The sequence below is a fragment of the Diceros bicornis genome, chromosome 34 (genome assembly GCF_020826845.1).
Source record: "Diceros bicornis minor isolate mBicDic1 chromosome 34, mDicBic1.mat.cur, whole genome shotgun sequence".
Taxonomy (NCBI): domain Eukaryota; kingdom Metazoa; phylum Chordata; class Mammalia; order Perissodactyla; family Rhinocerotidae; genus Diceros; species Diceros bicornis.
The window spans coordinates 6,681,487-6,707,581 of NC_080773.1; the positions used below are offsets into that span (position 1 = coordinate 6,681,487).

At 46.6% G+C, this 26,095-nt stretch overlaps 1 protein-coding gene across 1 annotated transcript in view; it reads right to left on the bottom strand.

Annotated features, from left to right (window-relative positions):
• The window catches only part of RHPN2 (rhophilin Rho GTPase binding protein 2), a 53,248-nt gene that overhangs the window by 18,154 nt on the left and 8,999 nt on the right, over nucleotides 1-26,095 (bottom strand). Inside the window, exons 2-6 of the mRNA XM_058529085.1 lie at nucleotides 22,524-22,639; nucleotides 12,256-12,384; nucleotides 9,485-9,560; nucleotides 1,711-1,788; nucleotides 1,213-1,337 (exon numbers count right to left, since the gene is read on the bottom strand). Coding sequence (XP_058385068.1) covers nucleotides 1,213-1,337; nucleotides 1,711-1,788; nucleotides 9,485-9,560; nucleotides 12,256-12,384; nucleotides 22,524-22,639 — 524 coding nt within the window. The remainder of the gene's footprint in view (nucleotides 1-1,212; nucleotides 1,338-1,710; nucleotides 1,789-9,484; nucleotides 9,561-12,255; nucleotides 12,385-22,523; nucleotides 22,640-26,095) is intronic.

Here is a 26,095-nt window from a genome sequence, read left to right on the forward strand (position 1 = left end):
TTTGTCCATGTAGGTTCATCAGTTGTAACAATGTACCATCTGGTAGGAGATGTTGACAGTGGGGAGGTTGTGGGTGTGCGGTGGGGAGGAGGTATATGGGAAATCTCTGTACCTTCCCCTCAATTTTGCTGTGAACCTAAAACTGCTCGAAAAAATAAGTGTACTAAAAAAAAATAAAGCTTCTCCTAAATGAAATATAGCAATTACTAACCCTTCATAATTCTTCCTGAAGCCTAAAAGATTCAGGATCTGTTTTCAAGTTCACACGTCAACCAGGAGGTAGACATGGACCTTCTCCCTAATTGGAGACTAAGGAGAAATCATCCTTAGCCCTTTCACCACACAGGCAGCTAAAGGAAAAGTCATCTGCCTTTCCTTTCAAAAAGGAAGGCATCAGTAGCCGGCTGCTGTGGTGAAATTTTTTTTTTTTTTTGTGAGGAAGATCAGCCCTGAGCTAACATCTGCCAATCCCCCTCTTTTTGCTAAGGAAGACTGGCCCTGGGCTAACATCTGTGCCCATCTTCCTCCACTTTATATGGGACGCTGCCACAGCATGGCTCCACCAACGGTGTGTCGGTGCGCGCCCGGGATCCGAACCTGCCAACCCCGGGCCGCAGCAGTGAAGTGCACGCACTTAACCGCTTGCGCCACCGGGCCAGCCCCATGCTGTGGTGAAATTTTTAACTCTGACTACAGCCCTTAGCTCTTGAGATTCACTCCTTTTCACCCACTCCTGAGCACACTCAGAGAAGATGTACAGCATCTCTGAAGTATTTAAACAACACTGATCTTTGAAAATACCAATCCCGGAGAAGAATCAAATGTTCTGCTTCCATTTTTAAAATGCGATCTGTTTCTGTTTGCTGCCCTTGTCACCCTCTTATCCCATCTGGGACAAAAATCTTGCTTCTTGTTAGTTCCACCTCAGAGCCCTGGTGTTTCCCCGACGATAAAATGAGCATTAAAAATGCCTCCTCTCCTCAGCTCACTTGTTCTGAGAAGCAAGAAGCTACGGTCTGCTGGAGAGTTCTCCCCTCGGATCCCCTTCATAAATAAACACCAGTTTATCTACACAGCTTGGGGCTCTCCTGTATAAACGGCACGATTAGAAAGAGGGGCCGGAGTGCGGAGGAGCACAGCCCATTTGTGCAACAGCCTCGGAGCTGCTCAGCTCCGGAGCTGTGGCTGCAGTGGGAACGCACCAGCACCTACCATGTGAACAAGATTCCCATCTGCCGGGTGGGCGGGAAGAAGCGACTCTCCACAAAACCCAGCTGGATGAAGTAACTCATCAGTAGTTCAACACCTGCCTCATCCCTGCTGGGCGTCCGACAAGCCTGAAAGGAAAGGAACCACCCAGGGGTGAGCAAGGTGAGGACACAGCAAATGGCGCACCCTGGGAGATGTCTGCATGCGCTATTTCTGCAGAGCTGGGGCCCCGCTGCTGGTATCATGAACTCTAGGAGGGATGGGAAGGGCTGGGACGAACTCAGGAGACTCAGACTCCAGCCCCAGACATGCCAGTGCGCATGTCTGTGCCAGTCTGTGCTCTTCTCATGTAGCAAGTCGAAGTGATGGTTCAACAGCTCCTCCCTACCACTTCCAACCATCAGCGGTTCTATAAGACTTCAAGTGTGATAATGCGATATCCTGAAGCATCAACAAGCTCTCACAGCCAGCGTCCTCTCCTTGCCACACACCAAAACGTACCTGTCTCAGATCCATAAGATCTGCTATTTCATCCTCATATAGGTAGCTATCTTCACTGTAATGTTCCAGGATAAAATCCTGTAAGAAAAATGAGATAAGATACTGTAAGGTGTGATTCAAAACTTTAAATAGGTAAAACAGTAATGTCTCATGTGCCCCTCCCTTAAAAATACACATAGAATTCATTAAAAACTTACGGGAGATTGTACACTACAGTGATTTTCTGAGTGGTGGGATTTATTTTCTTAATGTCGTTTATGTATATTTTCAAATTTTCCTTTTGTTGCTTCAGCAAAAAGGAAAGTTGAAGTTATTTTTTATTTAAAAATGTCTTTGCAACACAGTTAAGCGACCTATACATTAAACAATTCTGGCAAACGTCACAGATATTCAGGGGTTCAGAACTTCATCCTTGGGGCTGCCCTCAGTACCTGGGCTTGGAGTCTTCTAGGCAAAGGACACTTGTGTCTGGGGACTGTTAGGACGATGCCACCCTCAGGGTCTGTGATGGGAACTATGTGAGAAAAGCTCTGGGCACATCCACAAATGAAGTACCCCAGCGAGACCCGCCAACCGGGCCGGCAGCCCAGTGTTTGACGACGGCTCTGTGAGTTACTTCAGTCACTCAGCATGTGCTGAGGGGGGCCTGCTATGAGCCAGGCCTGTGCACGGTGCTGGGGCTAGAGGAGGGAACAAAACAAAGATCCTTCCCCATGGAGCTTACAGTCTTGCAGGGGGCACAGACAGTAAGGAACAGGCACAGCAAATAAGTAAATTACCTTGTATATTAGAAGATGGCAAGTATTATAGGAAAAACAAGAGTGGTGTAAGGGGCATGGAGATGGGTTCCTGCATAACATCCTCCACTGAGGAGAGAGACCATTCAGTTACGTCTTCTCAAGTGTCTGGGAGTATTCCCTTTACACACTTTCTACATTAAAGCCTCTCCTGCTTTTTGTATGTTCAATGCTATCTACACACACACACGCTTACAAAAATAGGAATGTACTGAGTGAATATATGACTTTGCTGTATTTTTTTTCAATTGGCAACGTATCAAACGTTTTCATATGCCACTCCCTAACATGACTTTTCATGGTTATATAATCCTCCAATGTAATGAATGTACAATTCATTTATTCAACAAATAAACTGAGCTCCTACTATGTGCTAGCCAATATGGACCACTATAGTCTTAACCCCCTCTTATTGCACATTTAAGTCATTTGTAAATTTTACAATTAGGGATAACACTCTGACAGTCATCCTTGGGCACACCTTTGATTAGTGCCTCAGAATGAATCCCAGGAAGATGTCTTGCTGGCTCCAAGGATACACAGAAGGCTCCTTCTTTTTTTTTTATTATTTTTTTTTATGAGGTTTCATTACTTAGGCATGATTGATTAAATCCTCAACCATTGGTGATTTATTTATTTATTTATTTATTTATTTATTTGTAAGGAAGATCAGCCCTGAGCTAACATCCATGCTAATCCTCCTCTTTTTGCTGAGGAAGACCGGCTCTGAGCTAACATCTATCACCAATCCTCCTTTTTTTTTTTTCTTCCCCCAAAGTCCCAGTAGATAGTTGTATGTCACAGTTACACATCCTTCTAGTTGCTGTATGTGGGACGCGGCCTCAGCATGGCCAGAGAAGCGGTGTGGCGTGCGCGCCCGGGATCCGAACCCGGGCCGCCAGCAGCAGAGCACGCGCACTTAACCGCTAAGCCACGGGGCTGGCCCCTTCTGTCTTTTAATTTGGTCATTTTTACCCAACTTTTCATTTGATGATGCTGTCACAGATTTTCTTCACGACTTTACTTAAAATGCGATGTTTCGATCAGCTCCTATCCTAATATAACGGCCATTTGTAAAATTTGAAATGGTTTTCAAATGTAATTAATTATGTTATTAGTGGCATTAATTATGGTGAGGATGATTTGGAGGACAAGGTCTATCTAGGGCTTCTCTGATGACATGCCTGAGAGCAGTGTTAAGGGCCACCACGCGGGAGACACTCAAGGATGAGAACTGTATCCTCTACAGAGCATCATGTTGTTCTGTCAGCTTCTACTGTGGACTCTGGCAACAATTTTGTTTTTTTAATTTTTATTTACTTATTTTTTCCCCCAAAGCCCCAGTAGATAGTTGTATGTCATAGCTGCACATCCTTCTAGCTGCTGTATGTGGGACGCAGCCTCAGCATGGCCGGAGAAGCGGTGCGTTGGTGTGCGCCCGGGATCTGAACCCGGGCCGCCAGCAGCAGAGCTCGAACACTTAACCGCTAAGCCACGGGGCCAGCCCAGCAACAATTTTCTTAAAATTAGTAGATACATTATACTCAAGAAGTTAAAAGAGAAACTTTATGTTAACCTCACAGAAGTCAAAGAGGATTTTAATAAATTCTAAATCTATTCCTGACTTTTGAAACTTAGTAAACTAGGATAGATTAAATGTATTTAGTAGGATAAAAATATCTAGCTGAAACCCACTGTAAACATCAGGGAAGAGACAAGCATGTCCACCATCTGCTATTAATTAGCATAATTCTGAAGTTTCTCTAGCCAACAAATTAAGAAAAATAAGAGATAAACATCAGAAAGGAAGAAACAAAATTATATTTGTTTTTGCAAAATAACAACATATTCACAGAACCCAACAGTGTCATCAACTGAAAAACTACTAAATTAATAAGAATTCAGTAAAGTTGCCAAAAAGTTAATATATAAAAGTCAATAATCTTCCTTTCTTATACAAGCAATAACCAGTAAGAAAAATATAACAGGGAACAATAAGTTTCATAATCACAACAAAAGTACAATATTCCTAGGGATAAAATTAATTCAATTAATTAAGCAGATAACTATTAAACTTTACTGAAGGACATGTTACTTCATTCTTTCATTTATTCATGAAATCATTTTTTTGACAAGACAGATATGGTTCCTGCCCCCATAAAACTTGCTGTTTGTTGGGCCGGCCCAGTGGTGTAGTGGTGAAGTTCATGCACTTCACTTCAGCAGCCCGGGGGTCACAGGTTTGGATTCCGGGCGTGGACCTACGCACCACTCATCAAGCCATGCTGTGGCAGCATCCCACATATAAAGTAGAGGAAGATGGGTATGGATGTTAGCCCAGGGCCAATCTTCCTCAGCAAAAAGAAGAGGATTGGCAACAGATGTTAGCTCAGGGCTAATCTTCCTCACCAAAAACAAAAACAACAACAAAAAACAACAAAAAAACCTGCTGGGGCCAGCCGGTGGTGCAAGCGGTTAAGTGCTCGCGCTCTGCTGCTGCGGCCCGGGGTTCGCCCGTTCGGATCCCGGGTGTGCACAGACGCACTGCTTGTCAGGCCATGCTGTGGCGGCGTCCCATATAAAGTGGAGGAAAATGGGCATGGCTGTTAGCCCAGGGCCACTCTTCCTCAGCAAAAACAGGAGGATTGGCAGATGTTAACTCAGGGCCGATCTTCCTCTCAAAAAAGAAAAAAAAAACCTTGCTGTTTGTTGACATCAACAACTGGAAATATTATGTTCATGGATGAAAATGTGCAATACTGTAAAGATGCAATTTTGTCCAAATTAAGCCATGAATCTAATGAAATTTCAATCAAAACCCAAAAGTACTATTTTTGGGAAACGTGACAACATATGGAAGCAAAGGCATAGAAGAAGAGCCAAGAACACTTGGAAAAGCACGGTAATAAAGGAGGCTTGCTCTAACTGCTGTGAAACACCCAGGGGTTAAACAGTGAGAAATGACAGACAGTGGAACCAGATATGGATCAGAAAGAGACTGAAGTAGATTGGAGAATCAGCCATATAACAAAAGCCAGGATTCCACAGGAGTGGGAGAGGCTGGAGCATCCATCAGGTCCATGCAGGAAGGAGGCGGCACACAACAAACGGTGTGCATGATGTGAATTTAAGGAAAGGACTATTACAGCAGTGTGGGCAGGGTTATGGGAAACCACAGGGATGGTGCAGGACCGCCAGAGTCCTCAGAACCCCAGAGCTGAAGGATCAAGGGGCAGAAGGAGCTATGGAATCCCGAAGAGATGGCTACCTGAGGTGGGCACCCAACAGCCACCAGGAATGCAAAAGGAAACCAACCGAGGAATAAATCCCCAGACTTCCCTCTTCTCCTACCCTCTCATCTGCTGCTGTGCTCCTCCCCCTCGGCCACACCCAATAGGAAGCCACAGAGCAGGAGCCTGCTGTGGCCTCCCCTTGGCACAGAGCAGGTTGGAGGAGGGAGGATGGGGGCACGGAGGGAAATGGATACCATCCAGCACCACAGATGGATTCTTTATACATAGTTTGGGGAAACTGGCTACCCACTGGATGAAAATAGAAAGTTATAGCCCTACACCTCATTTTTCACCCCAAAACAAATTCCAAATAGATTAAAGATTTAATGTTAAAAAATTTTAAACAAAGCACTGGGAGAAACTATAGCAAAATATTTATGTCATCTTGGCGTGGACAATGTTTTTCTGAACATGTTATCAAGGCAGAATTGTAAAGGGAAGAACGGATAAACTTAACAATATAAAATCCGTATGGCAAAAAAAAAAGTTATACTTTTTTAACCAGTTATTGCTTACATAACAAAAGTTAAAGGAGAGAATGTACTGAGAGAAATATTTATAATATATACAACTAAGGGTTAAAATCCTTCATATGGGGGCCAGCCCAGTGGTGTAGTAGTTAAGTTCACACTCTCCGCTTTGGTGGCCTGGGGTTTGCAGGTTTGGATCCCAGGTGCAGACCTGCACACTGCTCATCAAGCCATGCTGTGGGAGCATCCTACGTACAAAACAGAGGAAGACTGGCACAGATGTTAGCTCAGGGACAATCTTCCTCAAGCAAAAAGAGGAAGATTGGCAACAAATGTTAGCTCAGGGCCAATCTTCCTCACCAAAAAAAAAAAAAAAGAAAAAAGAAATCCTTCATATGTAAAGAAATAAGAAGAACAACAGTATGGAAAAGCAGACAAAGGACAGAAACAGGTATTCCCAAAAGGAAAAACTGAAGGGGCGAATAAACACACATGAGAATGTATTGACCTCCAGTGCTGATCAACGAAAGGCAAACTGTAATGTTATCATTTTTGCCTGATTTCACAAAAATCAAAAAGATATTTTAAAAAATCAAAATGATGACTGATACCCAGTGTAACCAAAGGTGCAGGAAGACAAGCAGTCACACACAGTTGGAGGAACATAAGGCAGGACCACTTCTGGTGGATAATTAGGTAACATATATCTTTGACCTTCCAAGTCCCCATCTAGAAATGTATCCCAAGGGAATACTCAACAATGTGTAAAGAGGCTCGACCGAGAGCTGCTGACAACAGCAAGTATTTGGAAGCTGCCTAAAGAACAAAATTCACAGCCACCCTGTTTAGGGCCTACTACCAGCAGACACCACTCGAAGCTGTCATGGACAGGATGAGTCACACCCTTGAGAGGAGGCCCCCGATCAGAGGAAGAGATCTTGTGTCCAAAGATTAAGTGCTGAGCGAGTTACAGAGCTCAGTGGGAATGGGTCATGGGACTGTGAGGGATCTTTACATGTCTTTTCTGAATGTTTTGCAATACTGTTCTTCATCAGAAAAATAAATAAAGTTGTATTTAAAAGCAAAAAACAATTTCAATTCTCTGAAAAGGGAATTTATTTTGATGATGTTTTCCAATGAAGCCATTTTAAAGCCCATTTATTTAAAATAGAACAAAATCACACTGTGAAGCTTTACTGATGTTTAAACATTACAGGGACACACAGAGACTTGAAAGACAACTGAGCTGCCCTGATTAAGTCAGCCAAACTGCTTCTGTGGCACCTGTCTGTGTTATTCTCAAGTACAAGTGTGGAAGGGAGAAAACAGAACATCCTCTAAACGTTCTCATTTTTGTGTGACCGACATTTGTCAAGTCCCTTTCAGGCCAAAATGACATGGTTGGAAGCCTCAGCTGAATAGCAGTTGGCATGCCCACAACATGTGATTTTTTTCACTGGCTTTAATGTGGAATTCAGCACGTGACGCATTTGGGTCCTTACAGATGCCCATAAACTTCCCAAGTTTCTCTGAGAACCTCTCCTTTAAAATGCCTGCACTCTTGCAGCTCTGGCACCGAGCAACAAACTAAATCTTAACGAAACTATTCTACAAAAGCAACCAAAGACACTTCTGCAGACATAAGGATTGTCTCGGGTCTCAAGGACCCGTGGCAAGCGTCACATCTAAAAGTTCAGGCAGACTGTGAGAAGGTGGTGTACAGCGGCGGCTCCTGGATTGTTTTCTCCCCTGAAAATCAAATCTCTGGTAATCCTGGGTCCAGCAAGACTCCCAGTGTCCCTTCTCAAACTCCAAAATAAACCCCAGACTCACAAGGACCAGGACCTGGATTTAAACAAGGCAGCAGTCAAAAAGGCCCTGAGAGAAAAGGCTTATGTCAACCGACTCAGTCTCTGCCTGAGAATGGAGGTCAAGTGCAGAAATTTCAAAGCGTTAACCAATTGCTTCTAAAAGAACAAAGTTTATAGTGCCCAAAATGCCATATAAGTTTTTCTTTTCTGAACTAAAAGTAGTCCACGATGAGTCAACTAAGAGGATTACTATGAAAAGAAACTGAATTCTTTGAAGCATTTTTCACGGTGCCGGGATTAACTCCTATACACCATGCCTGTGCTGGAAAGCTCAGAGACAGGCACCACCTTCCACCTTGTCTCTACTTTCTCCTCCTACGTGGAAATTTGAGGTGATGCATTAGCACTCAGGGTGAGGAGCTGGGGAGAGGAGGGCACCCCAGGCACTGGGAGGCCTCTCCTGGACCCGGCCCTGGGGCAGGGCACCCCTGGGTGCTGCCATCAAAGCACCTTTCCCACCCCCCACCTGAACTCCCCACTGAAGCACAGGCCCCAGAGGCAGGGCCCGTGACATCGCAGCATCCAGCACGGTAACAGGCACAGGCAGGCCTACAAGTACTGGCTGCTTGCCAGAAACACACAGTTAAGAGGAGGCCAGATACTGTTCACTTTAAAGAGGTGAATTGTACAGCATGTGAATTGTATCTCCATAAAGTTGTCATTTAAAAAAAAAAGAAAGGAAGGAAAGAAGGGGGGGGGAGAGAGAGAAAAGAGGAGGCAGATACTCAGGATTTAGATGAGGGCGGGGGGTACTCATAAACTCTAGCTACTCAGGTATTTAACGGTAGTGAACCAATTTGATTTACTTTGAAATGCATCAGAAAATAAGATGGACTGATGTATAGACAGAGGGATGCAGAGATGGACAAATACGTGATGAAGTGACTACACCAAAATGTTCACAGCAGAATCTAAGTAGCGAGGATACAGGGGTTACTGTAAAATTCTTTCTGTTTTTCTCTGTTTGGAAATTTTCACAATAAAATGTTGAGAAAAAAACTAGCTATTCGTCCAAAAATATGGCCTAAAGTGGTTACAAATTTTAAGAAAAACTACTACAATAGGATACAATTTTAAAATCCACAGCACGTCCACCACAGACCCTCTTTGACTTGGCCTCCCAGAGCAGGGCAGGCCGGGTTTCCAACCCCTTCCCCAGGCAGGCAAGGAGCGTCAGGGTGACCAGAGGACTGCACAAGGCTCCTGTGTGGCCTGCCGAGGGGCTCAGGGTCACCCTGCAGAAATCAACTGCCCATTGAGCCTAAGGCCACTTTCAGGGGATACACAATTTCTTGATTTCCCTTTTAAACAGTGAGTCCAGGGCCCATTGCTTAGAGATTTACCTTGAGAACAACTGAAAAGTCAACGTCCTTAGTCTCCTTCAGGCCAAGCGGGATCAGGGGAATTGTGAATGCCTCCCTATAAGGAACACAGCAAGGTATATGAATGTCCCCGTCCCGGCCACTCTGCACCCCACAGCCTTCCCCCAGCACACCGTCTCCTCATGCCCATCTAGCACACGCCAGCTCATTTCCCGTAAGACGACCCGGGTCACATCCCTGCCTCTGTCCTAACACTGCTCTCTCAGTCCCTGCGACTCCTGGACTAGCCAGCCGAACGCAGGAGGCCCCACCACCTCCACTCTGCTTTATCCTCCAATCTCAACCGTTCTTGCAGCAACCGTGCTCGAATCTATAGTGCGCCAGGGTCTGCGCCTGCTGTGCTCACTGCTGCCCCACTGGGTACGCCACCCTGCCCCTGGAGCTCCTTCGTCAGCCCACCCTCCTCCTCCTCTCCTCACTGCAGTGGGGCCCCTCTACACAGCCCTCCAACCCTGGGCTCTCAGGGGCCTCCTCCTGTGGGGCGTTGACCTCTAGGTGTCCCAGCACCTGCACAGGGCAGGGCCCGTCTGACTCCTGAGCGCGCCTTGCTCCAGCGCTTCCCCTCCACCCCCCTTCCCCACCGACCGCCTGGTTACAGCCTGGTTACCCCACAGGCCGCCCTGGGAGCCCTCCCTGAGCCAACAGGAAGTGAACCGGGCTCCAGCCCTGTCTTGCAAATAGGGATTTAGCTCCCTGACCTGTAACAGGAGACCTCCCGAGGCTACTCAGCCTGGCCCGGGAGGAGGCCAGGAACGCCGGGCAGGTGAGTGGACAATGCAGCTGTAAGGCGAAACTGCCCCTGCGGCGCAGAAAACAGGGCTGTGCTGAAAGCAGGCGAGACCCATGGGGTGTGTGGCTTCCCCTAAGCCCGCGGGGAGAGCTGGACCCTGCTGGAAGGAGACGAGGACGGGCCATGCTCTCTCCTCTGGGCCCCAGCGACCCCTGTCCTCACCCCAGCCAGGGCTGTGACTGTCCAGGAGCAGCGGGAGTCCCGAGGCCCCCTCGAGCCAATTTGGTGCTAACATCACTTTCTCCATGACCTCTGGCCTCCCTGGGTTTTCTGACTTTTTTTTGTGTGTGTGAGGAAGATCGGCCCTGAGCTAACATCTGCCAATCTTCCTCTTTTTTGCTGAGGAAGACTGGCCCTGGGCTAACATCCGTGCCCATCTTCCTCTACTTTATATGGGACGCCGCCACAGCATGGCTTGACAAGCGGTGCGTTGGTGTGCGCCTGAGATCTGAACCGGGGAACCCCAGGCCGCCGCAGCGAAGCGCGCGCACTCAACTGCTTGTGCCACCGGGCGGGCCCCTCCCTGTGTTTTCTCATCTGCGCAGTGAGATGGTTTCTTCCCTGCCTCCCTCACAGAAGTGTTTAAAGATCAACTGTGCTAAGAAGCAATCTGCTTTGAAAACAGGAAGAGAGGCGGCTGCAAATGCGAGGTGTCATTATGAACCTGCACAGCTCTCTCCCCTCTTCCCAACGGCACAGGGGATCACTAGCCACTTGAGAGCCACACCGCTAACACGCAGGGGTCTTTGTGGGACGCCCTCCCGATGGACATGCCTGCACTTGAGGACAGCAAGTCAGAATACGAAACATCCTACATTTATCACCAAAGTTTGGCCCTGTCTCGCCTCCTCAAGGAACTCTGACCTTTTGGGCAAACCACTGGCATTTAAAACCACAGTGCAGACAGGGAGAAGCCCATCGCCTGCTGTTCTGATCAGGTGTTCAAACTGCAGTGGGGCCCGCAGGGAAGCGAGCCAGCGCCAACGGACGTCACAGAAGGAAGAGCAGAGGTTCACGCAACAACGCTTTCCCTCCAGCTCTGAACAACACCCCAGGTGCCACGCAGAGGGTTGGGGACGATCAGGAAAAGTATATTCCAAAGGTGACTCAAGGTTCCCAAATGTCCTTCTGTTAATCCAGGACCTATTTTCTGACGGAGTCTCTCCTGGGGCTCCCCTACTTCTTAGAAGAAGTCTTACTTTCCCACACAGAGAAGCAGGTAAACCACTCTGTCGAGGTTCTCCAAGTCATTTCTTCTTAAAGGCGGACATTTCCTTCCAAGGTAGCTCCCCCCCCCCGGGGCAGGAGACTTGCTGAGCTTTTCTGAAGGCCACGCCTCAATATTTCGCCTCCCACAGACACTCCCTAAGGAATGCTTCTGAATTAGAACACTCACTGCTCAAATATTTACCAGATTGCATGTCCAAAGTGTCTTAGTTACACCGTCTCCTCAGGGAGCTCGCAAACATCTCATAATCTTTGACGTAAAAGGTAGTTTGTATGTTTTTGCATCCTACCAACAGAATGACCCAGGGCCAGGCCCTGCGCATGGTGGTGAGGTTGAGAGGGAAGAAGGCAGGGCAACTTGGGCCCCACCTGGCAGGTTGGCTCTCACAGCTAACCAGAGAAGTGCTTCCAGGGCATCTTTATGGCAGAGCCATCACCCAGCCCATGTGAGAGATGCCATCTCCCTGCCTGGACCCAGCCAGCAGCTCTCTCATAAAACTATGTCCCAAGGGTCCCAGGACAAATAAAGGCCTTTTTGTCCAACTCTCCAGGTATTTCCAAAAAACTCCATGGGTTCATCCCTTTAACTCTTGCACCTTGCTCAACCCCAAATCTGATCATTCCTTTACTTCCCAGGACTATCTGTGTACCATCTCTGAGGCGGGCATGTTCTGAGGCTCAGAAAGTATCTGGAAGAAGCATTGCCCCCACTTACTCTGTGCTCTGATAGACTCCCACTGAGATGTTGAGCCCCTCCAGCTCTTCCTTGAGCATCTGCAGGTCTGAGTTCACGAAGCTGAGTTCCAGGCGCACTTGCTCCCGTACCTTGGAGTTCGTGGCTGCTCTGTTAAGAGAGAGGGGGAAGAGAAGCACCCTCAGCCAAGCATCCCAGCTGCCAGGTGAGCAGACCCCCCATCTCTACAGGAAAGCTCTAGGGTCCACTTCAGATATGAGTGCCAGATGTGATCAGATAAGGTGCCTCAGAGATGCTGGGTACCTGCCCCATCTTGAGCCACACCTGCCAGTAAATGGATCCTGGACATAACCAAAGACACCAAGCTGTCAGACATGAATCCTAAGACATCTCTGCAAAGAATTAGCCTTGAGAAGAAAAAAGAGAACTGCTCTCAGCCACCCATAAAAGACCATAAACTATGCCTTTAAAAGGAAATGGGTTAGAAAATAGAAGAGGAGGTAACACTTCCTAGTTCATTCTATGATGCTAGTATCACCCTGACCCAAACCAGAGAAAGACATCATAAGAAAACAAAACAACAGACCAATATGCTTCATGAATATTTGCAAAAATCCTCAACAAAATATTAGCAACCCAAACCTAGCAACATAAAAAAAGCATTATACATCATGACCAAGTGGGATTTATCCCAGGAATGGAAGGTTGGTTTAACATCTGAAAATTAATGTAACATACTATATTAATAGAATTAAGAACAAAAAATACATGATCCTCTCAGTAGATGCAGAAAAAAGCATGTGATCAAGTCCAACACAGATTCATGATAAAAATTCTCAACAAACTAGGAATAATACAGAATTTACAAAACTTGACAAAGGGCATCTATGAAAACCAACAGCTAACATCATACTCAATGGTGAAAGACTAACGCTTTCCCCCTTAGGACCACGAACAAGGCAAAGGTGTCCACTTTTGACACTTCTAATCAACACTGTACTGGAGGTTGAAGCCACTGGCAACAAGGTAAGTAAAGAAATTAAAGGCATCCAGATTGGAAAGGAAGAAGTAAAATTGTCTTTATTCACAGATGACATTATCTTGTATGTAGAAAACCCCAAGGCATTCACAAAATGAATACCAGAACTAATAAACTTAGCAAGGTCACAGGATATAAGTCAATATATAAAAATCAATTTTATTTCTATAGCCAGCAATGAACAATCTTAAAATGAAATTAAGAAAACAATTTCATTCACAATAGCATAAAAAGAATAAAATACTTAGGAATAAATTTAACAAAAGAAGTGTAAGACATATACCGAAAACTACAAAACACTGCTGAGATATTAAGTGGAGAGACATTCCATGTTTATGTACTAGAAGACTCAAGATGTCATTGTCAAGATGTCAGTTCTTCCCAACTGATCTATCGATTCAATACAATTCCAATCAAAACACTGGTAAACTTTTTAGTAGAAATTGACAAGCTGATCCTAAAATTTATATGGAAATGCCAAGGACCTAGAATAGCCAAATAATTTTGAAAAAGAAGAAGAAAGTTGGAGGACTTGTGCTATCTGATTTAAAAACATAAAAAACCAAGACAACATGGTATTGGCACAAGGATAGGCAATGGAACGGAATAGAATCCAGAAATAAATCCTTACATTTGTGGTCAATTGATTTTGACAAAGGTGATAAGACAATTCAAGGGGGAAAAGACAGTCTTTCCAACAAACGGTGCTGAAGCAATTGGTCATCCATAGGTATGTCAGTGTCCCCAAGACCACCCCAGGTTCAGTGATTCACTAGGAGGACTCACAGGACTCAGCATGTAGTTGTACTCAGGGCTCTGATTTATTACAGCAAAAGGAAAAGGACACAAAGCAAAATCAGCAGAGGGAAAGGTGCATGAGGTGAGGTCCAGAGGAAACCAGGCGCAGGCTGCCAAGAGTCCCCTCTCTCAGGGGAGTCACACAGGACAGCTTAATCAGTCCAGCAAAGACCTGTGACAACACATGTGAAGTGCTGTCTACCAGGGAAGCTCATTAGGGACTCAGGGCCCAAGATTTTCATTGGAGGCTGGTCACATAAATACCCCCTGCCTAGCAGGTACCCAAATTCCAGACTCCCAGAAGGAAAGTGGGTGTCAGCATGAACTATATTGTTGCACAAACAGTTTAGGCACAGTTGACCCTTCTTATCAGTTCTGGGAATGGTGGAACTCTCCTGAAATCTAAGTCTCCAGATACCAGCCCAGGGCCAACCTTGCAAGCTTTCTAAGGATAACCATCTCAGGCTTGCTATGATGACTGTTTTCTGCACAACAGGCAAAAAATAAACCTCAATTTAAATCTCATACCATACACAAGTATTATGTCAAAATCGATCAGAGACCACAATATAAGAGCTAAAACTCTAAAACTTCTAGAAGAAAACGTAGAAGAAAATCTTCACGACCTTGCATTGGGCAAAATATTCTCAGCTACACACCAAAAGCACAATCCATAAAAGAAGAAATTGATAAATTAGACTCTATTATAAATTTAAACACTTCTGTGCTTCAGAAGACGCCAACAAAAAAAATGAAAAGATAAGTCCCAGACTGGAAGAAAATATTTGCAAATTATATATCTGATAAAGAATTTGTATCTAGAACATATAAAGAGTTCTATTAATTAAATAATAAAGAGACAATACAATTTTTTTAAATGGGCAAAAGATATGAATAGAGATTTTACTTAAGAAGACGTATACATGGCTAATAAGTACACGAAAAGATGCTCAATTTCATTAGTGAATAGGGAAGTGCAAATTGAAACCATAATAAGATACCAATACACAGCTGCCAGGTTGGCTATAATAAAAAAGACAAACAATAACAAGTGTTGGTGAAGATGTAGAGAAACTGGAACCCTCATATATTGCTAAACGTAAATGACACGGTGACTTTGGAAAACACCTGGGTAGTTTCTAAAAATGTTAAACATAAACTTACCATACAACTGAGTATTTCCACTCCTAGGAATGTATATAAGAGAAATGAAAATATATGTCCAAAGACACGTATGTGAATGTAGCGTTATTCATAATAGCCAAAAAGTGGAAACAATCCAGATATCCACTAACTGGCAAATGGATGCTCGAAATGTGGCATATCCATAGGACAGACCAGTGTGAAGCCATGCAAAGAAACAAACTTTACCCCAGTCCTCAAGCAGAGGTTTTGACACGCACTCGAAGACCTTACAGGTGCTCCCTCATTTTGCAGATTAGGAATCACCACAAAAATCACAGTGGCATTAACAACCAAGTATCACGCACATTTCCAGGAACCGTCCTGGCAAGTCCTCAGTCATCTCTCAGACTAGGTTCTAGAACCGTCCTCAGTTCACGGCTGAGGACACCTGATGTTCATCAGCCAAGAGCTCCAGCCAACCAGAGAGAGGGTGCCTGACCACCTGCCCCTCCTCAGCTGATGAAAATCCAGCCACCTGTCGCGGCTTGCTCTGCTCACCACCTGTCATCTTGCCTCCAGTGAGCAAAGTGCTAACCCACTTCCCCTGCAGCCTGCCCTCTCCATGGGGGCTCTCCCCACCACGCCACACATTTGAGCCTTTCGGTTTCTCTCCATGATGTATTTATGTTCCTTTTCTCTCTCCCTCTCCCTTCACTGAACTCCTCCTTGACGCACAAGCTTATGCCTCTCCCCTCAGTAAAAGCCGTGCTTGACCCTGGCTGCAGATGGCACTTGTCCTCTCGCTGTCCAGTAAGTTTGCATACGTGCACGTTTGGGCTCCCCAGATAGGCAATGAGATACTGGAAGCTCAGCTTGGTGAATATCATTGGTTTGGGGATTTGTTTTTTGGGGCCATGATCACAAGAAATACATTTTATGTCACAACACAGTACACACACACGCACATGTGCACACACACACAGACACATGCACACACACACACCTCTAAAACAAAAATCGCACGAAGCCATACTTTGCCATACTTTTGATGCACTCCAATATAGTCTATTCCACTTCAATAACTTCTTTTTTTAAAATGATGATGTTTGCAGTGCTCCAATTCTGATTCGCTGAACACCAACTCCCAGGGATGGCACAGATCCCACAGGTTACGGGCTCAGTGCCCACAGGACCGCCCCCACTTCAGGCACCAGTTGCAAGGACAGGGCACCTATACTTCTGACCAGCCAGCTATAAATCAGGGGTTCCCACAACCCCCTCCTCAGGTTCAATAATTCCCTAGAACTCACAAAACTCAGGAAAACACTTTACTTACATTTACTGTGGTTTATTTTCAAGAATACAACTCAGGAACAGCCCGATGGAAGAGATCCAGAGGCTGAGGAGGGGGCGGAGCTTCCACGCCCTCTCCAGGCGTGCCACCCTCCCAGCACATTGATGTGTTCACCAACCCAGAAGCTCCTCAAACCCCTTTATTTAGGCTGTTATGGAGGTTTCACTACATGGGCACGCTGATTAGATCATTGGCCATGGGTGATTGAACTCAATCTCCAGCCCCTCTCTCTTCTCTAGAGGTCTGGGGCTGGAGCTGAAAGTGCCAACCCTCTAATCAGGCTGGGTGTTTCTGGCAACCAGTCCCCCATCCTGAAGGCCCCCTTCTCCCATCAGGAGTCATCTCATAGGCATACAAAAGACATTCAGGAGATTCCAAGGCTTGTAGGAGGTTTGTGCCAAGAACCAGGCACAAAGACCAAATATTTATTTTTTATTATAACACAGCAACCCACTGAACTGATTTCATTACACACCATGAGCCCAACCTGCAGCTCGTAAAAACTGTACTACAGAGATATTACTGAGAACGTAGCTGATGCACTAGTTGATAATGTCCACGAGGACGCAAGCGAGAAAATTCTCCCAGCCCTCAGGATTGGGAATGGCTTCTTTTAGCAACTTTTGCTTTTGGCTAATGGGTATGAAATGTGTTCCTGATCACATTCCCTTCTTCTTATTGCCTGCCAGGAAGGTCAGAGACAAACTGTGGCCCATGTCTAACAAAGGATATAGGACCTTCCAGCATGTACTAGCCTTACTTCCAGCTAAATCTCTTTTATGTTCTTCTTCCTCCTGCCTCCATAGCCTCACTCACTCCTGTTTTAATCTCACAAGATGTACAAGTGTGTTAAGGTGTTTCAAATCCATTCTGGAATGTGGCAAGATAAACAATGATAACTCCTGGAGGACAAGACCTTTGCCTTCTATTTCTTTGTATTTCTCCTGAATCTGGCATAGTCTGTTCCACATGGTGAGGGCTCGACAAATTTCAGCTGATGAAAGAACAAATGGCAGAGTAAAGACCACTCTCTAGGGTCAGTGGCTGGGGTGCTGACCGGTTCTCAGCAACAGAATGGGTGCAACTTCAATACAACAATTTAGACCCTAAGACCCCTTTCCAAATACCTGGAGAGCCCCCAGATACGCCAGCCCTTGATTTTTCCACCTCTGTATATTGACTTGCCACTTCTCCTCCCTCTCGACTTGGCAACAATTTGAGATATTTAAGATTCATAACAAATTGACGAGCTGCTCTTTGGATGTGAACCTCTTTGAGCGGGTCACTCTGGAAAAGGTGGGTGGCCAGGCGAGGCCTCAGGATTGGTTTCCACAATGCTGAAAATGATTCAGAAATCCATCCTAGAGCGTGAGCTGTTTCTAGTACAGGTGATAATTTTTCAATGTTCACTGGTAGAGGGAAGTTTCTTGAATAAGGTACATCAATTCAGCATGGTGTGTGCCCAGCCCCTCTGTGCCCAGGCTAGGCAAATAGCCTGGGGCAACTGACAAGAATAGAATCAGCTGGCCCAGATTAGGAGTTAAGACCAGAGCCTTGGTCTCCTCAGTACTGGTGCCCTGCACCTCGGCTGCCTTTCCTGATGAAAATGGGCCTTCTTGGAAGAACATGGCTTTTCTCACCTTTCCCTTGGGTGCACACCTCCTCTGAGGCCCCTGTGGTCTGGTAACGGATGTTACAGCCAAAAGAGGCCTTGAGGCTGACCAGGACAAGGCAGAAGGGTGTTTTAGCCCTTTCCTGCCCAGCGGCTCCTAGCCTGGGCTCTCCATGGCTCCCTCGGGCCTGGACCACCATGGAAAGGCCGACTGCCTTGGGTTTTTCACGGAGAGCCTGCACATACTGCATGAGTCAAGAATGAGAAGGTGCCCACTTACTCTCTCTGAGTGATCAACCCACCAAGTGTGAACAGGGGAAGGAAGTCCAGGTTCACTTATTTCCTGAGGCTACTGACCGCATCCACACGACTTCCCTCAAGCTGGAGCTTCTGAGACCGTTTCTACCATAAGAAGCTCCCACGTGATGATGGTTTCTCCACTCCAAGTCCAAAATTTCATTAACGCCCCCACGTTTCTGTCTTAAAGATACATGTGAACTTTGCATTCTGACCCATATATCTCTATTTGTCTTCACGTAATGTTTTTCTCCCGTCCAGGAGCAGGCACACTGACAGGCACCACAGGCTTGCCTCAGCTTCAGAGACCTTATTGGAGCAGCTTGGCCTTAATCCATCTGACCCCAAATCCTGCTCGGCCAGGGATTCAGGGAGGCTGGAGCAAGCATTGCCTGGTGCCCTCATGCAGCCACCCGGCTAAGGCGGTGGATCAGCCGGTCTGGCAAGATGTCTGCTTCCAGCCCATCTCTCGGGGCGGGAAGGCAGTCCCCAGAGTTGGTGCAGGCCCCACAGACCCGGGCTCGCGTGCCTTGCTGCACAGACACGCACCAGCTCCCTCAGAACCCACAGTGTGAGCAGCCATTAACCTCAACTCACTCTCATCACAGCCCAAGCTACCCCAGGTCACCCTGGCCCAGAACTTCGTGACCCTCTGGTCCAAGGTGGCAAACTAGAGGTCCGTGGGACTTGCTCACTTGGCTCTCAGGGTGTCATTTTTCCCTCTTGATGTAGTTGCCAATATTTAAAAATTCAACTATCAGAAGATTTTTTAAAAAGTCGGATCTCTAGCCTCTCCTGAAAAAAAAAAATCTCAAGGTCTGGCAACTCTGGCCCTGCCCTCTACATGGAGCAAACTGCAGTTGCCCCTCCAGAGAGAGTGTGTACTCTGCACTTCACCATAGTCCCCACCACTCCCTATTGTCTTATAGCACCAGTCCCAGCCTGCTTCACTCTTTTCTGTGACCACTTGGCCCCCATAAACCTCAGAGTGGGCCACCCCTGCTCTAGTCCAACAGCTACCAGTATAAGAGGGAAACCTAAAGCCTAAAGATGTTAAATAATCTGCCCTTGTTAAGAACCAGTTAGTTAAAACTGAACTATGTGGCACCTTGCTTTAAATTTCACAAAGACCATCTCTGTTTCAGAGGAATATCACCACATTTCTACCCCAGCTTTTCTCAAGGGAAGGAAGGGAGCTAGGAAAAGAGAGAGAATATTGTCCTTGCTTAGTCTGAAAAAGTACATTTAAAATATCTAATATCCTCCTAATCAAACTCCAGGAAGCTCATGGACTCTTGGCTGATACAGATCAGAGAATGAGAAAACCGTGAAGGGCTACAAAACCCAGCTCCTCACAGTGCCTGCCCAGGCTCGAAGCCCCCTTACCAGTGCAGATAAGGACTGGGACCCTCACATTCCTGTATTTTGGGGAAGATTTTCCCAAATGCATCTCTCCCTGTTCCAACTGCTCTCCCTTCATCTGGCAGCTGCAGTGGGACATCTGGGAACCTGAGAACAGGCAGACAGACGGGACAGCAGGGCCCAGTTTATGACTGAAACTACCCCTCGCCCACAGGGACAGCCACCCAGTCGGCTGCCCAGGGACACCCGTGGGGCCAGAGGTTGGCTTGGCCAAATGCCCCGTTTGTTTTCAGGAAACCGTTGGTAATGGTTGAGTCTGATTAATAAATACCTTGAGGGTTTCCTCTGACAACATTCTCCAGAGAGGGGCACTTTGAACTTTGAGGTCACTGAGAGAATCATTAACAACCCCACCCACCCCCACCCCCACCCCCGCCAGCTCAACCACTGCCCACCTGACAATGAGCTCGAGCCAGCCTTGCGCCTCAGAGAGGCTGTTTGCTGGTGTCGTTAACAGCAAGACAGACAAACCGCCCCAGTTCCTGCCTTAGACATGTCACATCCCTGGTCAGAGAGGGCCTCCCTGACCACTCTCTATCTTACCACGCATCAACCCCTACCCCACTTCCCTCTCATCGACTCCCTAGAAGCATCGCCTCAGGAAGTGACTGGATTTGCTTGCTTGTATATGAAGGCCCCACGAGAGATTAAACATCAGGAAGGCAGGGCCTCGTTTGAATTACTTACAGCCTTATCTCCTTGTGCTTCAAACACGGCCCGCCACTTAGTCGGTGCTCAGCACGTCCATCTGTCGGGTGACTGAACAGGCAAATACATCCCCCTGCCTGGGGAGGCCACGGTCAGGGCTGCCCACCTGCCCCTCGGCTGCAGAGCCGGCCTATCAGACTGTCAACCAAACCCACAGCCACAAAACACTCCAGGGGGCCACGCCTGCAGCCTTCCCAGCGTGGCAAGCCCGGCAAACGGCAGGTGCTCCCCAAGTCGGGGGCCTCTCCCCAGTTGCACTGCCCGCATGATGTCCACTGGGCTGTGGACCCGACAATATCCCAGGTCCAGACTCCTCTGGGGACAGGGACACTGTCAGACATTTTAAAAGGTGAAATGTTACAATATTTTCCCAGGCTCCTCCGGTGACAACCTCCCTTCCACCCTGTTACAGAAGTAGCTGGAGAAGAGGTTCCCAGACACACGGCGCCCCCAGGACTCGTGTCCTCTGCTGGTTCACAAGTAACAAAACTGCCACAGGCAAAGCCAGCACTGTCGTTCCAGACCCAGCGCAGGCTCAGGGGGTTGCTTACATTATTTGTCTGTGGCTTCGCAGTGTTTTACAGTAAAAACGAATAAAAGTAATTCACACACTCTGTAAAAGGACATTCAGACACTGAGGGGGGTAGGTGAAAAAGAGAGTCACCTCCACCCCCCGACCCTGGTCTTAGTCCCAGGAGCAGACTCTACTAACAGCTTCTTTCTTAATCCCTTTTGGAAAAAGTCTGTGCATGCAAAAAGCACATGTACAAATCCTTTAGACACACACACAGGGCATGCTGCCCTGCACCTTTCTCTCCCACCAGTTAGTATCTCAGAGATCTTTCCTAAGGAGCAAATATAGACTGATTCAGAAATGAATTTACTCCAAGTTCACGGTCAGAAACCTTCCTCCTGTCTTTATTGAGCGCCCAGGTGAGCGGCCACACGGAGGAGCCGATCACGCCATTCTTACCTATCTGTGACTACCAGAGCCTTGCGGCTCTTTTATAAACACCCAGTTTGGCATATTTGTTTTTCCCAACAACTTTCTGGGCAGCCTCTGGACTCCCTGAGGCCTCCGACAGTGGAGCAGACCCATTGGGAACACCCATTATCCATATCCTGCCAGGTTCCTGGGTTCCCTGCCAGGTTTCAGGGTTCCAGGTCCCTGCAAGCATTCCACATCTCTTTCTGGAGCTCCAGCAGGCATCTGCCTCACTTACTAGGGCAGCAGGCATGGTGTCTGCCTCAACTACCCAGTGCAGAAGGCAGCATGGGGCTGACAAGAATTACTCCTAGGACTCTGAAGGAAGAAGCAAGTCTGCACTCTTTGTCAACAAGAGGCAGCTGGCACATCGTCTTGCGTTGCATTGCAGGGTATGGGGAGGCTTAGAGCTGCCTACAACACAGGTAAGGCTTCACCGAGTTCTATGCTTGATAAGTAACTATTTTACCATGACAGCAGAATAATGAATGCCCCAAGAGTACAGAGCTGTACTGGGCTCCTCTCATGAGAGAGATGGATGCTGGCAATAGAAATGCCCCCAATCCCTCCTGTCTGCCTTCCTTTCCTTTACACATTCAACAAACATTTACCAAGCTGTGATGCTAGACCAGCACAGTACTAGGCAGTAGGGAAAACAGACGAGTCCCACAGAAAGCAGGAAAAACAAACACAAATGCAATAACTGGACTTCCCCCATTGTCCGCCTGTCCCCAAACACACAAACAGGCTGGGTAAAATACTTGTCTTTAGCATAATCAAGCTCAAGGCAAGAAAGGGCCTGCTCCAGGTGCCAGAAATGAGGAAACCCGAAGCTCCAGCCGAGAGCTGGAGGGGAGGCTGGGTAGACCTAGGAGTTTAGGGAGTGGATCAATAGGCCTCAGGAGAGGCTGGGCTCCCAGCTGAGGCAGTGGGACCAGCAGACACCTACTTCAGAAGGTTTTCTGCTCCTGTTCTCATCCGCACGGCTTTCAGGATCTGCTGGTTCAAGGCTGCCCTTTGATTCTGCAGTTTGCTCCGGCCAGTTTGTGCAAGCGGATTACAACCCTAAGGGGAAACGAGAGATGCCACTTCAGAGGTTAGCCACTCTAAAAATGATGACAATGTTTAGCATCACAGAAAATGTTTTAAAAATGAAAATTTTCTGAAAATAAAAGTAATATCAACATGGAAAATATATAAAATATTGAAAAGTAAAAAAAAAGAAAAGAAAAGCCACTCATAACAACACAGCTCCAAAACAGCCACTGCAAATTGGTCTCCTTCCTGCCCATCTATTTTATATGCATGCTGTTATTTTCCACATTTGTGGCCGTGTTGGGAGGCCCCAAGACCACCCTGTTTGGAGATTTGCTAGGACGCCCAGGCCTCAGCACACAGTTGCACTCAAAGCTAAGATTTACGACAGCTGGATGGTAGGGACAAAGGGCGGAGCCTGGAGGAGCCATGTGCAGGCTTCCTTAGGCTTCTTCCCTCCCAGGAGGGGTCACACGGGGCACTCTTTCCCTAGCAACAAAAACGCAGCAACAGGTATGCGATGTCTCCGTCCAGGTTAGCCCATCAGAGAATCAACGCCCAGGGTTTTGGGGGGGCTGATCACAAAGGCACCCTCTGCCCAGCACGGACCAAAATTTCCGGCTCCCAGAAGGAAAGCAGGTGTTCATTATAACCACATAGTTTGTGCCGTTAGTTTGGGCACCGAGAGCCAACATGATCACTTAGGGGATGGAGGGAACACTCCAAGGGCCATGTTCCCCGACACCAGGCAGGGACCACCCTTGCCAGCAGGCCTCTCTAAAGACAGCAGCCTCAGGCCTGCCATGTTAACCCTCTTCTGCACAGTGGCACATCCAGTTTACTGTTTTCTCACTTAATATTGTATCACGAAAATTTCCTTTATTATGAAACGTTTCTCAAAACCATGATTTTAATGACAGCATTATATTGCCTTTTTTTTAGGATTTACCATTTCCTTATACTTGGACATTTAGATGGTGTCCAAGTTTCTGCTATTATATATAATTATTTGATGCATACTTGTTGTTTTTTGCGTGTGTGTGTGATTATATATAATTATTTGATGCATACTTGTTGTTTTTTGCGTGTGTGTGTGAGGAAAATCGGCCCTGAGCTAACATCTGCAAATCCTCCTCTTTTTGCTGAGGAAGACTGGCCCTGAGCTAACATCCATGTCCATCTTCCTCCACTTTAAGTGGGACGCCGCCACAGCGTGGCTTGACAAGCAGTGAGTCGGTGCGTGCCCAGGATCGGAACCGGCGAACCCCAGGACGCCACAGCAGAGCGCGTGCACTTAACCACTTGTGCCACCGGGCTGGCCCCTGATGCATACTTGTAAACATAAATTTCTTTATTTTTGGTGAGGAAGATTGTCCCCGAGCAACACTTGTGTCAATCTTCCTCTAGTTTGTATATGGGACACCACCACAGCATGGCTTGAGGAGCAGTGTGTAAGTCCGTGCCTAGGATCTGAACGTGCGTGCGAACCCTCGGCTGCCAAAGCAGAGAGCACTGAACTTAACCACTACTCCACTGGGCCAGCCCCAACGTGAATCTTTATAAACGTCAATACTTTTCTTGAAGGTCTATTTCTAGGGCAGAGTTACAGGGATCAAATCTCTTTAGGGGCACCTCCCCCCCCACCTCCCATCCCACACCAGCCCAATTATCACCCAGCAAAGGCTCTCCCTTGTTCCTGTCCCCTCCCCCCAGCCTTAGGCAACCATGAATTTACCTTCTGTCTGTATAGATTTGCTTATTCTGGACTTTTCATATAAGCGGAATCATACAATGTGTGGTCTTTTGTGATGGGCTTCTTTCACTCAGTACGATGTTTTCAAAGTTCATCCATGATGTAGCACATGTCAGTACTTCATTTCTTTATGTCCCTGAATAATACTCCACTACACGGATATCCCACATTTATCTATCCATTCCTCAGTTGATAGACATTTGGGGGCGGTTTTCACTTTTTGGCTATTATGAATAGGGCTGTTTGTGTATAAGTTTTTATGTGAAAGCATGTTTTCCTCTCTCTCGGCTATATATCTGCAAGTGGAATTGCTGTGTCATATGATTAATTCTAGGTTTAACCATTTGAGGAACTGTCAAACTATTTTCCAAAGTGGCTATACTATTTTACATTCCCAAGAGTCTGTGAGGGTCCCAATTTACCCATAGTCTCACTGACACTTGTTATGGTCTTTTTTATTATAGCCAACCCTGGGTGTGAGATACGTCACTGTGGTTTTGATTCACATTTCCCTGATGGCTAATGATGTTGAACATCTTTTCATGTGTTTATTGGCCAACTGTACATCTACTTTGAAGAAATAACAATTCTGATTCTTTGCCTATTTTTAAACTGGGTTATCAGTCTTTTCATTGCTGAGTTGAAAAGCATTATTTTTAATCTTTGCCAAGTTGATATGCAGAAACAGGTATGCCATTCTTCCAATTCGCACTTATTATTAGCGAAGGTAAACATATTTTTCATATATTATTGATCGCTTGAACTTCTTTTTCAGTGAATTGCCTATGTTCTCTGTTCCTTATTTCCTGGAGTATGTGGATTGCAATGTTTCATTCTGAATAGTTTAAGCTCAGAACAAAAGTTTCATTTTAACCTAGTGGTGTTCTTCCCAGCTCAGCAGGTAGCAGTCCTGGGACCTGAGTGAGGGCCCCATTCCTTTCTGATGCTTATCTTTAGGTTCTGCCCACTGAAGGGGCTGTGGTTATGCCCTGGGAGTGGCTGATGGGCAGTACTGGTGAGGAGACTGCCCTTTCTCTCCAGCTGTGTCACTGCCATGGCAGCTCTGCACACACCTAGCCTCCCCCACCTCTGCCCAAGCCATGCCCATGGCCTCAACCCCAAGGAGGGAGAAGCGGGTTATCTATAGCTCCAACTTCTCAGGGATTCCCATATCAGTGGCCTTTGGACTAGTGGGTCAGAAACGAGTTACGTTTCTCCTTTCACAAAGATTTCTCCTTCTTACTCGCCAGCAGATCACCACCCACCTGCTCCCACACAGCACCCCCCAAGTTCAAATTACACAGATATTCAGAATCGGACTTGGAATGGTCTCAAAGTTAACATCTTTCAAAACAATTAAATAATCTCTGATTTAAAACAAAAATCAGAAAACTGTCTTTTTTCAGATATAAGATTAAAATGTCTTTAATATTAAGCTAATTTAATATTAAAGGACTAAAATAATTGCCAGCCTCTTTCCTTTCCACTTCCTAAAATTACTATGAAGGGATGGTTCAATCTGACTCAAAAATTACATGGTTCAGGGCTGGCCCAGTGGTGCAAGGGGTTAAGTGTGCGCGCGGCGGCCCAAGGGTTCGCGGGTTCAGATCCCAGGCGCACACCAACGCACCGCTTGTCAGACGCACCGCTTGTCACGCCGTGCTATGGCAGCATCTCATATAAAGTGGAGGAAGATGGGCACAGATGTTAGCTCAGGGCCAATCTTCCTCGGC